Source organism: Mixophyes fleayi, chromosome 9 (genome assembly GCF_038048845.1).
Source record: "Mixophyes fleayi isolate aMixFle1 chromosome 9, aMixFle1.hap1, whole genome shotgun sequence".
NCBI classification, from domain to species: domain Eukaryota; kingdom Metazoa; phylum Chordata; class Amphibia; order Anura; family Limnodynastidae; genus Mixophyes; species Mixophyes fleayi.
The window spans coordinates 52,398,437-52,415,999 of NC_134410.1; the positions used below are offsets into that span (position 1 = coordinate 52,398,437).

The 17,563-nt window shown below is 39.5% G+C and overlaps 1 protein-coding gene across 2 annotated transcripts in view; it reads left to right on the top strand.

The window, feature by feature from the left end:
- The window catches only part of SMARCA1 (SNF2 related chromatin remodeling ATPase 1), a 150,499-nt gene that overhangs the window by 56,078 nt on the left and 76,858 nt on the right, over positions 1-17,563 (top strand). For both annotated transcript variants that reach the window (XM_075184360.1, XM_075184359.1), the window contains 4 exons: positions 5,374-5,495; positions 7,403-7,555; positions 8,919-9,051; positions 11,427-11,575. In XM_075184360.1, coding sequence (XP_075040461.1) covers positions 5,374-5,495; positions 7,403-7,555; positions 8,919-9,051; positions 11,427-11,575 — 557 coding nt within the window. The remainder of the gene's footprint in view (positions 1-5,373; positions 5,496-7,402; positions 7,556-8,918; positions 9,052-11,426; positions 11,576-17,563) is intronic.

Here is a 17,563-nt window from a genome sequence, read left to right on the forward strand (position 1 = left end):
TATATCTGTGAAAACTATATGTGTGGGGGCTATATCTGTGAAAACTATATGTGTGGGGGCTTTATCTGTGAAAACTATATGTGAGGGGGCTACATCTGTGAAAACTATATGTGAGGGGGCTACATCTGTGAAAACTATATGTGAGGGGGCTACATCTGTGAAAACTATATGTGAGGGGGCTATATCTGGGAAAACTATATGTGAGGGGGCTATATCTGTGAAAACTATATGTGAGGAGGCTATATCTGTGAAAACTATATGTGAGGGGGCTATATCTGTGAAAACTATATGTGAGGGGGCTATATCTGTGAAAACTATATGTGAGGGGGCTATATCTGTGAAAACTATATGTGAGGGGGCTATATCTGTGAAAACTATATGTGAGGAGGCTATATCTGGGAAAACTATATGTGAGGGGGCTATATCTGTGAAAACTATATGTGAGGGGGCTATATCTGTGAAAACTATATGTGAGGGGGCTATATCTGTGAAAACTATATGTGAGGGGGCTATATCGGCTCTGGATGCTGTAATCATTGGGGCTAGAAAGTAATTTTCTACCAGTCAATGTAACTAGGTGTGGGGTCCCTGGTTTCTGGATTTTTGCACTGCAGGTAGAGCAAGAGAATAGATCTCAATGGGATAGTCCTTTGTCCTCGGATTGACAGCAGAGGGTGAGCGGGAGTTCATGAAGATCATGATTGTCATAGCCGCTCTTCTGAGATCCAAAGGGGTGACAATTTCTTGATAAAAGTGGGGTTTTTGAGTTTCCCTTCTTGCTTATGTTTGAGAGATGACATTAGAATTTCATGGGTGCATCATAAACTAAGAAATCCTATGTAGTTTCTACCCAGAGACTTGTTTTCTGTTGTTTGATGTCCCAATGGAGATATTATCTTTGCCTAAAGACAAGATATACTCTTTGCACAGACTAATAAAGTATCTATCAGCTCTCAAACAGATCTGTTCATTTGGTCACGGAAATCCTGTGGAAGGTGGTTTCGACATTCTTCTTCTATGCTGTGCAGTTTGCCCATTCTCTTTCTAGAGTATTCCAGATTGCGCGTGTTTTGAAATGGAACTAGTCTCACATTTCCTTGACCAGTCATGAAACTGTTTCCAAAGACTCCCCACTCACTCCTTTGGTAGTTTGGAATAGACAGCCTTAACAAGAGTCATCTATTAGGCTTCTGTTTTCTGTTTTATTGCTGTTTCCCTTTGTTTGAGAGCTCCTTGCTTTCAGTTAGTCTAAGCTGCGATGCAGGTGTGCTACCTGCATGTGTAATCATTCTGTTGTTAGCAGTCAGGTTGTGCTGTATTTCCCTTTGTATTGCACTCTGCTTTCTATTAGGCTAAGCAGCATTGCAGGTGTGTTACCTGTGATTCTGGATCTGATCCCTGGCTACGTCTGATTATAATTCTGGTTCTGATTCCTGGCTCTGTCTGATCGTTTGTGTTCTTGTTACCTCCCTGGTTGCCAAATACTCAGTGTTCCATTCAGATTTTGTGACTTTCTGTATCTTCCATTTTTATCTGTTGATAGCAGAGCCATCTTCATATGATTTTGAACTCCTAAAAATCTGTTTTTGATTCTGAACCTGCATCTGATATTCTGCATCTGATACTCTGCACATGCTGTTTCTTGCTGATCATTTTTATTATAAAATAAAGACTTGCTTTTTAGTTACACACCTCGTAATTTCTGCTGCTAACCTAACACCATCCCTTTGCCATTTGGGATTGGACAGTAGAAGCACGAATTCCAGCCTTCGATGCTAAGTGTTGTTGCTCTTGAATGTAAGTTCAAGGTCTTTGATCTCTAATGGAAGCCAGGCTTCCAATTAAAATACTTACTTAATTACTATCTAGAACTGAGAGTGGCGCTAAAATTTCTAGTCAGAGGACATCTGTTGTGGGGAAAGCAATTAAAGACTCACACAGTCAATGACACAATAGCGGCATACATCAACTATCGTGAGGAATATGGAGCTCCTTTGCAATGACACACATTAACAAGATCATACATTGGGTGGAACTAAATGTTCTAACATTGTCAGCGGTGTCTTCTTTCAGAAGAGGCTGGCACTTTACCAGGTGCAGAATTTCTTGCAGGGAGTTATTTAAATACAACCTCAATACATCCCTCATATAGCTCATTGGGATTTCAGTTTTGTCTGGATGGCATTACAGATCTCCATATATCTTTTTTTCAGGAGGATAGAGCTATTGTTTGGACAAAGCCACAGTTTCAGTTTAAGGTAATTTTTAGTTTTCATTTAAATTAGGATATTGTAATTCTGGCATTAGGTCAAGTTAAATCTTCAGTAAAAGAGGGATTTCTTCATTCCTTTGGACGTTGATTTTTATTTATATTTTACGGAACTGATGATTTCTGGGTTCTTAAGTGGTGCCCACAAAAGTGGTTTGCCGGAGACAATTAGTAGATGGATGTCTTTGGTCAGCTGACATACTTTCATTTGGAAGTGGACACCTATTCCTCACCGTTTATAAGTATAATATAATGCATCTGTGAGCACTTTTTTGGTGGCATGAAGCTTTAGCTGAGAAACTGTGTTGGGCATCTGCCTGGTACTCGGTTTATATATTTAAAAAAGTTTACTATGTTTTTTTCAGTTCAATGCTTTTGTGCCAAATGGTGCTAGTTTTGGATAGAAGTGTTGCGCACTGCAACTTCTGAGCTTACTCGTATGGACAGTGTTATGGCCACCACTGCGGCATAAACTCATAGAACAGGTAGAAGAGGTCTTCACCTTTAGTAGCCGCCTTTCCCGTAGAGACTGGTTATGCTCACAGGTACTCGGATGCCCCCAGGTCTTATGCTCAGAGTAGTATGAGTTTATGCTAACACGGCAGCGCACAGGTACAGGAGGTAGCACACGGTGTAGCGACAGGCCAGAGATCAGCGGACTGGACAGAGCACCAGAGAAGATGTCAGGTACAGGCAAACGATCGGGGTCACAGGCAGTGCTTCAGAATCTGGGTACAAGCAAAGGTCGGGGTCACAGGCAGTGGTTCAGAATCCGGGTACAAGCAAAGGTCGGGGTCACAGGCAGTGGTTCAGAGTCCGGGTACAGGCAAAAGGTCATACACAGGTAATCAATCCAAGGTTTCAACACCAAACAAGAATAGGAGCAGGTAGCAGTACTGGAACAGAGCGCTATAAACGTCAGTGAGTCTCAGACCTCACTGCCTTAAATAGTACTAGGGACCAATCAGGACCAGGTCTAAAAGTATTCACAGGTTCTGCCTAATGGCCGCAGGCTGGTGGCCAATAAGAATGCAGGGCTGACTGCATAACATATCCAAGCCTTAAACAGACATAGGTGGCTGCCTTCAGCTAAATAGCTATGATTGGCTAAACTTCATAGTGCCTGCGCGCCCGGCCAGCTGGCTAACAGCCGGGCGTGGCGGCAGAGGTTCCCGAAGCCTCCCGGTTGTTGCCCAGGCAACCGGGACGCAGAAACCGGAAATGACGTCCCGGTCGTCATAGCAACAGAGAGACGCGGCGGTGCCCGCGGTCGCCGCGACTACTAACAGACGGCTTTGGGATGTCCCATTGTCAGTGTCCCCAATAGGATGTAAGAGAAAACAGGATTTTTATACTCATGTTAAATCCATTAATCTGAAACCTCTTGGGGGACACTGCAAACCCATCGTTTACGCTCTTGTTATCCAGTAAAAAGTTTGGTTTTGGGAAATGTTATTTCTCTTTGTTTCTTTCCTCTGTTCTTTCATGTGGAACTTGGTTAGTAATATAACCGTGATATAGAAGGGGAGAGGAGTTTCAAACTTAATGAAGAAAATTTAAAGTGCCAAACTCCTGCCTTGACCCATCTATACTCCATCGTCAATGTCCCCCAATAGAAATGAAAGGATTTAACATAAGTACAAAAATCCAGTTTTGTTGGCATTATGATTGTTAATATGATTATGAAACCTCAACATAGTATTTATACTATACATGTTGAGACTTGTTTTATATTAATGTTTTTGGTTTCAATGGCAAACACTGTTTATCTGTCACACATGACCCCTTTAGAGTGTTTCACCTGTTAAATTACAGCTTGAAGCATTTCAACACCTGAAACACTCTTGTGTGAAAGAAACAGCAGTTGCAGATGAAAGCTACATATCTGTAAACAAAGTTGCACCAACTTCTGAAAGTACTGGTTGGAACGGAAAATAAATTCACATCAATAACTAATATTTGCAGTTGAACATGTGCAATAATTAAAACTCTGTAAGGGTAATTTAGAAAGCCCTAAAGTTTGGAATGCTTCTTTATGTGCTGAGAACGTCTACTTGTTCACTTGGCATATTTGAAGGTGCTTGTCTAGTTTATAGGAACTCACAAATTAGCTTTGTGTGTTTGTTGATATACCTAACAATACACATGGTGGAAATAATGAAATGTCACTTGAAAGTCCAATCGACTACCATTTTAGGACCAACCCCTTTATTTAATATTTTTTTTATTTTTCTACTAAAGTACTGCTTGGTTTAACCTCATTTAAGTCTAAATTAATTATGAGAGTGTGGGAACATTGGTACTGTCTTTTGTGTGTTTGAAGCTTTCTATTACATTGTTGGAAGCATGTCTAGAAAATAGTTTTCCTGCATAAGTAGAGCTGCAGAATGCATAATGTGTTCCTATAAAAGCATAGGAATGGCCCTGTAAAAGCACTTTTTTTTAATCACATTTAAATAATGATGTCTGGCAAAGTTTTGCATGTTGGTGCCAAAGTAGGTGCATACACGTGCTTTCTCCGGTTTCGACACCCTGATCCGCAAAAACTTTTATACTTCCACAGACATTGGCATCTTAGCTTGCAAATTCATGCATTATTCTATAAAACCAGGGCAGTTCTGCAAAGTAGACACATTACTTCACAAAAAAGCACTTACGTTGTGATTTTGCACTTTTGTGGTTTGTAAACTATCGTTTAACAGAGAATCAGTTTATCAAGATATTTAGGAAATTATTTTCTTTTACACTAGATGGTGCTGTTGTGCAATGTTTTCTTCACTTGTTTGCCTTAATTTTTGATGCTTTGACAATGTGTCAGACATTTTCTTTGTGTATAAAAAAGAAAAGCTATAAATCCTGCTCTTATTATTACAGTTTTAGCTGCATTTGATTCCATGCATTATAAAATACATGTATTCTTAAAGTTTGTTACGGTTGCTATAACATTAAACAATACTGTTAGATACTAGAGAATAACAAATTCTAAATATAGATTTATGTTTTTGATATTGTGAACAAACAGTGATAGCATTTGTATAAATTTTTATGCTGAAAAAAAATCTGTGAAATTATACCCGCAATCTCATGTTTTTTTCCTGTGACAGGTTCCAGGGTTCTAATTTTTAGTCAGATGACGCGACTGCTTGACATTCTGGAAGATTACTGCATGTGGCGTGGCTATGGGTACTGTCGCTTAGATGGACAGACACCACATGAAGAAAGAGAGGTAAAATCCAATCCCTTTCATCTATAGGCATACAGAACTGACTTAAAGGAATGGAAAGTTCTGTACTCCCACAGAGTACTTTGTAGGTTGTGATGTTTAATGGATCAGTTTATCAGCAAAACTGGAAGTATTCCTTTTAGAATTTCAAACCTACAGAGACTTCTTTATCAGATCTTACAAATAAATAGAAACATATAGGTAGAGGATAAAGTATAGCTTACTGTACATTAATTACAGTAACATACTAAAATATATTAAGTATGAATTCCTATAGTTTATTGGTAAAGACTAAAACTGTTTTAAATTACCCTTTTAATCCACAACTGGTTCTTTTTAGAAGTTCCCACATTTTGCCCATGTATTATCTATGTTATTCATATTTAGCCATCTGTTTAAGGTAATTTTTCTTTGCCTTGAAAATACATTGACATAATATCAAGCTATCATTTGCTTTATAAAAATGAGTACTTTGATGAGTGTCCCTCCCTTGGGACCCTCACAATTCATTCTATTTAGCAGGGTCCCGCACTCACATATAGACATGATCTCTTCTCCACTGTTTTTGGTCTCTCTGCAGCTGGAGAGCTGCAACACAGCATCTCTAATTAAATGCTTTAGAGCTGCTGTGTCAGGTCTCCCATGCTATGGAGACCTATTATAGTAAATGCTTAATAGCAATTTAAAGATACTACTGAAATAATTATTTTTTATTGATCAAGTGCCACAAAGAAACAGAAAGTACAATATAGTACAATTCATTATAGCCAAACAAGTACAAGGCAAGGAATAGCCTCTAAATATTAAATTGAGGAGAGGGGGTAAAATAGAGAACAAATCAGTGAAAGCTGATCCTGTGCTGGTGGCATAGGTAATGAAGAAGGAGGACACAAGGGAATATGACTCTGTTCGTGAGAGCATACAATCTAGGGTGGAGGGGCAGACATATAACAATATGATACTCAAGTAATGGCAATATATGTATCAACCATGTAAAGAATAACTGTATAAACAGTGAGTTCTGATGTAATTTCTTATTATCAATGAGCTCCGGTGTTATCGCCTCAGTGCTTACTAGGCAAGCTTGTCTATTATATGGACAGTATACATATTCTGTCCTGGGAAAATTTACTTCTCTCCAGACACATAAAAAGGGGCTATGGTTCTCCCTAGGCTCCAATACTACTGCAGTTAGCGTTGATAATGAAACACTAAGTGAATGTGCTTCTTCTACAATGGAGAAGTGCATCTGGTAAGTATGGTACACTAGGTAGGATAAACATTGCTAAAATGACAGGAAAGAGTCTGGAAGGTCCCTTCAGTGCTAAGGGGAGATTATGATTAGTAGACTTACCTACCAATGGGCGGTGGGGGTAATAGTGTGCGGACCGCAAGATTTTCGGCGTTTCCGCTGACAATTGAATATGCCCCTTAATGTTATATGTATTCACTAGCACTGAAAAGCTTATCTGTAGAAATAATGAACACCAAATTCCCCAAAGAGGAGATCTTGAAAACCATAAAACTCTAATTATAATCTAGTTCTTGAATTTCTAATGCTTTCACTGGAATTAAAGCTGTGTACTTGGTGCCACTAAAATTACAAGTTGGCCTATACAAAAAATGATGGTTGCCACATGACCTAAGAAATGAAATGTGTGTCTAATTGCCTTTTTCACAGGTGGTAGAAAATGATCTTCATAGCAGAACCCTCGGTGTAAACATTCTTGCTCTTACCAAACAGGCTCACTCCTTGACGCACTGTGAAGCCACCTTCATAGATAATTCTATGCAATGCTATATTACTGTATGCTTCACGATTTTACCTATGTTAAAGTAGATTATTATTAACCACAAGTAAAAAAAAACCAAAACCTAATATATCTATAAATATTTTTTTCCATTACCAGGAAGCCATAGAAAGATTTAATGCACCTAACAGCAGCAAATTCATCTTCATGCTGAGTACCCGTGCCGGAGGCCTTGGAATAAATTTGGCAACTGCTGATGTGGTGATTTTGTATGATTCAGACTGGAACCCTCAAGTCGATTTACAAGCAATGGTTAGAATTCAAACAGTTGTTGTTTTTATGTATATGTAAATACTTGTTTCCTTTTATCATATCTTGATATAGTATCCAGTGCCTTTGCTTAAGGTTTTTTTGATCTGGATATCAAATTGAAATGTGACAAAATTACTGTTTAATTTTATGACTAGTGACCGACTTAAAATGTAAGAAAAAAGTGTCTGTAGGTGGCCGAGAGAAAGCTAGAGTTGATGTGATAGTTCTCAGTAAGACATAAAAATATGATTTTGTGTCAATCTTGAGTGTTTAGTTTGTGAGAATGTTAAATTCATTAGTGATACAGTATAGTTAAAATACAGTGTAAAATATAAATAAAAGCCAGCACATGCAATCTATCAAGAATATTGCATTGCTCATTAATTCCCCAAAATAGTAGCTCATTTGAATAAAGTACAAATGCTCATAGATTAAAAAGATGACACAGCTTCTTCTAATGAGAAAAAACTATAAATCAATGCATAAACATAAACAAGTACATAGTCATTAATATCCTCATATTGCTCTTACTTCAAAGCTATTTAATGTTTCACTTTGATTTTTTTTTTTTTGCCAGAAGTTGATTTTATATTTGACATGTCTACATTACAGGCTGTCATTCTTCTAGTTGGTTGTTTGGATGCCTCAACAAGTTCAGTGTTAGCAATTATTGCATAATAACACGTTCTATACAAAAAAAATAAAGTTTGTAAAAAATAATAAAGTGCTGGTAAGAAAAATCAAAAATAAAACTCAGACATACAGTATATAAAATATTATATGATGGTCCAAATATAGACCAAACCTCTAATAAAGTACACATATTTTGCAGTGCTATAAATGTTAGAAGTCACAAAATAAAATCAGTATATTATATTACATGAGTTTAATTAAATTTATGGTCGTAGGTGTGGGAAGAAGTAGAAAAAAGTGAATTTTATATTTTTTCCTGTATGTAATGTCTACAAACTAAATAGTTATTTACTTCACTAAGCCCTAACCTGTCATGGAAAAATTTTGGTTGGATAGCGTACAAATTAAAAATGTTATTCCTGGCGAAACATATCCTGCAAAAAATGCAACAAATTGTGTGGTCACCTGTGGTTCAAATTTGTCATGGACCATAGCAGTGAAAGGGTAAGCTGTAATTTAGTATATATTCATCTCGGTCTGTTTTCTGGTCCAACCCTGACTGACAAGGAAAGACTGAGCCGGATGGAAACAGCCCCTTCTTTCACTCTCACCAACCCACCTCTAGTCAAGGAAGCACTAAAGGATTTCTATCTACTCTTATTACATGTCAATAAGAAACATTTAGGATCTCACAAAGAAGTATTTCATTGTTTGCTTTTATCTGCAATAGGATCGAGCACATCGTATAGGCCAGACAAAGACCGTACGAGTGTTCCGTCTCATTACCGACAATACAGTGGAAGAACGGATTGTGGAAAGAGCCGAGTTAAAATTGAGACTGGATTCAATAGTCATACAGCAAGGTATCTGCAATATTATTGTTTAAATATTATTTTATTAAATAATCACATCTTCAGTATTAATGGCTCAGTTATGCCTCAGTTGTGGTAAAACCAAGTATTCTAGTGTTACTTTGCTACATAGTTTATTGTGCACCAAATAGTGAGCAAAAATAAGGGGTTCCCTTGGAAGAGAGCATTTTATTAAACATTTTATGCTCTCTTCCAAGTAGGCTTCCTCTGGACCTGCACAGTAATAGAGTTTTGATATGTAGAGAAAGCTGGCCAGAGAAATAATACTCTAGTCTGGCATCCTGACTCTTGTTTAAAAGTGAAGCTATCAGACGGCACTATGGCCTGGCTTTCTTTAACTTACACCTCTACTGCAATGGCTAGAGGAAGCCTAACAGAGAGAGAAAGAGCATATCTTAATAAATAAAAGGCTCTCTCCCATGTGAAAGGTGTTCTGAGCAAACACAATTTAATTTGGCTTGCTACATTATGCTCAAGGCATTTTTTAATAAACTAAAAAAGCAACACTAGAGGATCTGGTTTCCTTCAAGTTTTCTTCTTGGAATATCAATGCATTGACTTACCATAGTGTTGAAATAATATACTTTTGTGTAGCACATACATTTTAAAATGACAAAATCTCTCAGTGCCAAAAAAGTAACTTTTCTCGTATTTTATGTATTTCTGACATGTCAGTGGGATCCAATTAAAGTGGAGGATCAAAGGTAGAGCAAAGGTAGAGCATCTAATTAATTTAAAAGCCCATTTTTGTTTCATTCAATAGTAGGACATTGTAACCAGTAGATATAGAGTCCCAGGCAGGACTTGGGCACTTTAAGAGCTCTGACACATTGTCTGAACTCCTTCCCCGCTATATCCCCTAGCTTGCTGGGAGCCATAGCAGCTCCTTACTAGGCACTATTAGATCAAAGGGGGAGGGGCGTTTTGATGATTGCCAGGGCAAAAGAGGTAATTTTCTGCCTGTTTGAACCTCCTCCTTGGGCTTTTTACTCACAGAGGAAAGCCTGCCTAAACTATCAGACACTGAGACCCACAGCTGGTGCACCTTTCCGCTATCTCTGCCTGCTTTGAAGTTTTAGAGTGGGGATTTGTTATTTTTTTCTGTAAGCCCCAGTTCTCATTCCGATGCCAATCGACATTAGGGCATTCAGATCTTTACAGGAATAGAACCGGGCAGGTCAGGCGGTAGTCCCAACAATGGGAAGTAGCAAAGGACATAGCTGGACTGGGCCAAAGAGGAAAATGCATCCCTGGCTGGTGGTACCTCCTTTTGGTGAGCTGTACCTTACAGATGCAAACCTACCAGTATCAGACAGAGGCTGGCAGCTTAAAGTGGACTTGGCTGGAGGTAGCATAGCTGAGATTGAATCTGCTCACTGGCGTGTGTTAGGCTAGCGTCCGAAACATAAACTTCTAGAACAGGTAGTAGAGGTCTTTGCCTATAGCAGCTGCTTTTCCTGTAGAGCGAGTACTCAGATGTCCTCAGGTCTTTAACTCTAAGGGAGATATTCAATTGTCGACGGCTTCCGCCGCGGAAAAACTAATACCGTTAATACGGTAATCTCTCGCTGGATTTCAGCTCGCAGCTCCATAGAAAGGATCCTGTGATCATCCACCAATGTTGTCTTCCGTGAACGTCCAGGTCTTTTTGGGCTGCTGAGCTCGCCAGTTTCTTCTATTTTTCTCTGAATGTATCAAACTTGATTCGACCACTCCTAAGGTTCTCACTATCTCTCTTATTGCAGCCTAATGATGGCCTGTTTTCACTTACATTGAGCAGTCTTTTGACCACATGTTGTGGGTTCAAAGCAACAGCTTGTAGTACAAATTCCACACTTGGAATCAACTCCAGTCCTTTTGCCTGCTTAATTGATGAAGAAATAGTGAATGAATAGCCCACTCCTGTCAATGAAACAGCTTTTGAGTCAAGTGTCCAATTACTTTTGTTCCCTTAAAAAAGAGGGGGCTATATATTAAACAGCAGTAAATCCTAAACTCATTCTCTAATTTGGATGTGAATACCCTCAAATTAAAGGTGATAAACTGCACTCTAGGAACATAATCATTATAGAACTAACTTGAATATGTTTTGGTAAATAGCTAAAATTACAAAAAATGAGTCAGGTTCCAAATATATATGAACCTAACTATATATGCTTCATTTTTCCAGTGAGGGGTTAATTGTATTATTTGTGCATCATATTCTTGCACATTTGCATCTACAATAAGATACAGCTGTTTTAGAGAAGTCAATATATGCAATATTTAGGACGTTGTCATCACTTTTATTCACCATTATATCCGTGCATACAAAATTCCTTTAGAAAAGCAGCTGTCAGTATAATATATGTCATTTCTATCTCTAGGGAGACTAATAGACCAGCAGTCAAACAAGCTTGCAAAGGATGAGATGCTACAGATGATACGACATGGAGCCACCCATGTATTTGCATCAAAGGATAGTGAATTGACAGATGAAGATATCACCACTATATTGGAAAGGGGGGAAAAGAAGGTAACATTGATGTCTCTAAATCAGTTCATTATGCCTCCACTGCTTCTTTACTAAAGTAAATTTGTTCTCTTGAAAGAGGAGAAGAAAAAAGCAATTTCTGGGAAAATGTTTTTACCTGGGAATGAATTGATTTAACCCTTTCAGGCTGCTCATTAAAGTACTTCCGAAACCCCACTGGATTTTGTTTGACTCAAAGGAAATAAATAGCTTAGAAAAACAAAGTTACAAGTTAACAAACAAAATACTCAAGTATCCTTCAATGCAGCATGTGTACTGCTATATGCATTATGGGCCTGATTCATTAAGGAACTTAGGCAAGAGTTTGAGTAAGTTTTCTTATTTAAGTTTTTGGGACAAAACCATGTTACAATGCAAGGTGTGCAAATTAGTTTATTATTTTGCACATAAGTTAAATACTGGCTGTTTTTTCATATAGCACACAAATACTTGATAGCTTATTTGTACACTGGAATTTAAAGTTGATATTTGTGTGCTACATGAAAAAACAGCCAGTATTTAACTTATGTGCAAAATAATAAACTAATTTACACCCCTTGCATTGTAACATGGTTTTGTCCTGAAAACGTAAGTAAGAAAGCTTACTCAAATTCTTGCCTAAGTTCCTTAATGAATCAGGCACTGTGGGCCTGAGTCATTAATGAGAGCAAAGCATAAAAACAGAGTAACTGTGCATCTGGGAAAAACCATGTTGCATCGGAGGGGAGGTAAATTTAAAATGTGTGACCAGATTTATTGTTGGGGTAGGACATGTCCTAAATCAACTTTAAATTTCAGTGTAAAAATAAAGCTATCAAGTATTTGTGTGCTAGATGAAAAAACAGCCAGTATATAACTTATGTGCAAAATAACAAACTAATTTGTACCCCTTGCATTGTAACATGGTTTGTCCCGGAGAACATTTACTCCTTTTTTTTTTTTGCCTTACTTTCCTTAATGACTCAGGCCCTATGAGTCTATTTGCTGTAACCACCAGTCCATTTTTTTTGTAAATTTATATTGCTTTTAAGAGCCATATTTTATAAACTGTTATAAGCAAAAGACAATGAAATATGCCAGTTAAAGTGTTTCTTTGCCCTCCTAGCCTAAACCCAATTATTTTATTTGGCAGCAAATGGGTTGTAAAAAAACTTCAAGGGAGGAGGTGGATTGTGCCTCATGAGAGAGTAACATGCTCCTTACCCTGCTTCAGTCCTATTATGTTATTATTTTCCTTGAGAAGAATCGTGTTGCCCTGCAAGGTCTGCAAATGCAAACTTTTTAACACGCTCTACATGCTCTAGCATTCTGCACACACATACTGGCCAACTCTATTTTACTCTGCATATTAGAGCTCAGGACTGCCAAGAGAAATTTGGGGCCCTGGTACAGGAACTTTTGCCCCCCCACTTCCATAGGCGAGCAGGAAGAAGGAAACATGCCGCCATGCAGCGTCTGTACTGCCGAAGGTGCATGCTCACATAGTGTTTGAGGTGTGGTCAACATGGGGCATTGCTGTGCTCTTTTGACATGACATATTATGTATTAAAACTGTTGTTCTACCCTACCTATTATTGCAACTTTAACAACCTGGCACTGGATTCCTGCATGGATTCTGGAATGTTGGGACCTTTTGGAAAATGTCAATATGGAAAACTGAGAAATTGAACAACATACATAACACCTATCACGCAGTACATAATACATACATTATAATAAAATATTACATTTATCACAACTTCCCCAGCCACATCACGGCACCCCCCAGACACATCATTATCACGCCACCCTCCAGTTACATAATCATGCCACCCTTCAGTCACATTATCTCATCACCCCATCAGGCACATTATCATGCCATTTCCCAGGCACATTTTGGCCCCCTCCAGACAGATTATGAACCCCCCCCAGCCCACTGTACTTACCTATGCTGCTGACATCAGAGAGGAAAATGTCCTGCAGAGTAAGCAGTGATATTTGGAGCACCTGGCTTTCTCTGCAGGCTGTTGACACACACTGTCAGGATACAGAGAGCAGCTGTCCGCTTCCCCCCACTTGCGGGTGCACCACCCGCTGTAACAAAAAGAAACATAACTTCTTTGCTCCATTGGAGGAGGAGGACATGCCCCGGTAATTTGTATCCGCCCCCACCCTCTTGGCACCCTTGTTAGACTTGTGCTTGGCTGTTCCCCCTCATAACTCATCATGTTAGATATTTTATATTTCCTGCCCTGTAGCTAACAGTGTTTTCTCTCCTACGTACTTTTGATGGACAGTGGAACCATGGGGTATAGAGGTGCAGGCAGAAAGTCTGAACTCCTTCCTCTCCATATCTCCTAGCCTGTAGGACAGCAATTTTCTTTCAAAGTGCCTCAGGAATCAGGACACTTGTTTTTTCTATTGTGCTGCATGTGGCAGTGCTGATTTAAGTGTTTATTGAATTTGATTTATTTCCTTTATTTTACCTAGCAGCTGTCACCACGGAGACAGCAGCTGTCAGGCAGCATAGCACACAGTTGCTAGGAATGAGTGGGAGGTGTTGGCTAGTGCCTCTTACAGCCACCCATTCCCACGTTGTCCAGGAAACAGGCTTCCTGGATGCTGGTCACTAAAGCTGTAGATAGTGAGTTGTGCTGCTGCTGCCATAATGGCAGACAGCTTCTTAGCAGATGAACATTCATTGTAGTTGTGGCGGCTGTAATTAAACTCCTCTCTTGCCACACAGGAGAAAGGATGTCAAGTGGGATCAGGAGCCCTTATAAATACGACATCCTGTTCCTTATTAGACTTGTGGTTATATTGAAGTAAATTCGCTCGGTCTACATCCCTATTTGTATCAAATGCTTTAGCCACCAGACCAGGATCATACTGTTTTTCCAAAAACTTCTCCCTCAGTTGTTCACCCTGTGTGTCATATACATTAAGATCGGTGCAATTCCTACGAATTCTGCGGAATTGGCCTTGCGGAATATTGGTCAACCAGTTGTAATGATGATGGCTCATGGCCAGGATATACCCGTTGACATCTACAGGTTTAATAAATGTCTTGGTTTTAATGATATTATTCTCTATATAGATCTCCAAGTCCAAATATTCTACTCTTCTTGGCTACAGGCACAGGTGAATCTCAAATTGTTCTGCTTATGGTTGATGTAGTGTAGGAAATCATCCAACAACTGGAGAGTACCAAACAATAAGGACGTCATCAATATAACGCCTCTAGAACACTAGGTTTGCCCCAAATTTGTGGGAGGACCAGATGTAGTCTTCCTCCCACTTGCTCATAAACAAATTTGCATAGCTTGAGGCAAACCTGGTTCCCATTGCTGTACCTTGAGTTTGCAGATAATACATACCATAAATAATTATGTCCAAGTATAAACTCTATATTATCCAATATAAAATTCACCTGAGTCTGTGGAAATACACTTGGTGATTCTAAAAAGTGTCTAGAACTGGCTAGGCCCTGCTTGTGGTCAATCACAGTGTATAAAGAAGCAACATCACAGGTGCCCTACCAGTAGTCATCCTGCCACTCCAAATTGCCCATTATATTAATCACTTGAGTGGTGTCCTGAATGTATGATTTCTGCAACTGAACATGATCTTGAAGAAAAAAATTGACATAATGTGAGAGATTGGATGTCAGGGATCCAATCCCAGACACAATAGGTCTCCCTGGTGGTCTAGTAACATTCTTATGGATCTTCGGTAGGACTGGGAAGAGGTGATCAGAGTGAAGGAAGCGGGCAGAAGTGTGAATGGAGAGGAGGTTAGAGATATAGGGGGCAGTAGACTGGGAGAGAGCCTTGTAAGTGATGGTCAGGAGTTTAAAAAAGGATTCTGTATGGGACGGGGAGCCAGTGTAAGGCAAGGCAGAGAGGGGAGGCAGAGGAGTGCCGAGAAAGGAAGATGAGTCTTGCAGCCGCATTGAGTATAGAGCGGAGGGGAGCGAGATGGGAGTGGGGGAGGCTGGTAAGAAGGAGGTTGCAATAATCGAGGCGGGAGATGATGAGTGCATGGATGATAGTTTTGGTGGCATCTTGAGAGAGGGAGGGCCGGATGCGGGCAGTATTGCGTAGTTGGGGTTTGGAGAGCAGCTGGATAGTAGGCCCAAGCCGCGGCCTGTAGTAAGTGGAAGTGGCGACGGCCGAGACTCAGGCCAAGCAGGGTAAGAGGAGGGCATGCCCATGGATGGCGCATATGAAATCAGTGGTAGGCAGCGTGTTGAGGCATCTCCAGATGACAAATTCGGGACCCAGATGGATATTCAAGCTGGGCACCAGCGGAGAGTACAGCCAACATGTTTGCACACATCCACGTCCAGTAGTGTAAGTTTAAATATTACCAAATCCCCGCCTTTGTCAGCCAGTTTGACAATGACCTCCTCACTTTTTTGTAGACTACATAATGCTTCCCTCTCTGGTCTAGTTAAATTGTCCTGATGTCCATAGGGTCTACCATAGGGTCTCGAAAGTACTAATAAAACCTCCCTACATGTGACTAGGGTGAAAAGTTGATCATAATCTTAACGAAGTATGTATGAAGTTATCCATATTATTCGTACTTCTAGTCTGGAGTGCTGAAGTGCTGGCTGACTATGCCCACCCAAGAGCACCTGTGGTGGGAGTTTGCATTCTTCTCTTCAGTTCAGTGGTTTAGTTCCATGTCAGATGTCTGCGTGAGAGGAATCTTAGACCAGAGGTACACTATAGATCCGCCCTACAAATGCTTTTTCACCACATGTCTTCCCAGAAACAAACCAAAATGAGCTCTGCTGGGTGCTTTTCAATCTTTAGTCTCCTCTTGGGTGATTATTTCAGCCCCTGAAGAGTTTAGGATTCTAGTCTAATATTTTGTTAGTGGAAAAAACATATAGAGCTTTCCAGGTCATTTTGAGCCTGAAAGCCCTAAGCACCCCTATTCGGGTTGACATTTTCCGAGATGAAATCTCTGAGATTGGTCATAATCAGCACTAAGAAGAATGAGTTTCTGGACTCCATGGATATCAAGGACACATACTTACATTTCCCAATCTGGTAAGGTTAGCAGTATTTTCTCAGATCTGCAATCCTGTCTCATCATTGTCAATTTTTTGGTTTATCTTTTGGCAATGAAACAGTGCCAAGGGTATTTTCAAAGATCATGGTGGCTATGGCTGCTGAGATCAAGGGGAGTGATACTCATTCCTTACAAAGATGCCCTGTTAATCAAGCTAAGATCCTCAACTTTTCTCGAGGCCCATATGCAGATGACGACCCATACCTTAGAATCAGTATAGTACATGTTCAGCATACGACTTTTCTAGAGTTGCTTTTCAACACTAGACAACAGAGCGTATTCTTATCAGAAGAAAAGATTCTCTCATTGCAGAGGCTAATAAAGTCTCTATTGGCTTTCAGATATATAATACTGTGCAAAAGTTTTAGGCAGGTGTGGAAAAAATGCTGCAAAGAAAGAGTACTTTCATAAATAGAAGTTTTAATAGTTTATTTTTATCAATTAACAAAATGCAAAGGGAATGAACAAAGGAGAAATCTAAATCAAATAAATTTTTGGTGTGACCACCCTTTGCCTTTAAAACAGCATCAATTCTTCTTGGTACACTTGCACAAAGTCAGGGATTTTGTAGGATTATAGTCAGGTATATGATTAACCCATCATCCCAAACAGGTGATAATGATCATCATTTTCATATGTTGGTTGAAACACAGTCATTAACTGAAACAGAAACAGTTGTGTAGGAGGCTTAAAACTGGGTGAGGAACAGCCAAACTCTGCTGCAAAGGTGAGGTTGTGGAAGAAAGTTTCATGCCACAGGTCAAACACCATGCCAAGACTGAGTACAGCAACAAGACACAAGGTAGTTATACTGCATCAGCAAGGTCTCTCCCAGGCAAAGATTTCAAAGCAGACTGGGGTTTCAAGATGTGCTGTTAAAACCTTTGCACAGTACTGTATATCTGTTCAATTTTGCATGACAGTATTAAG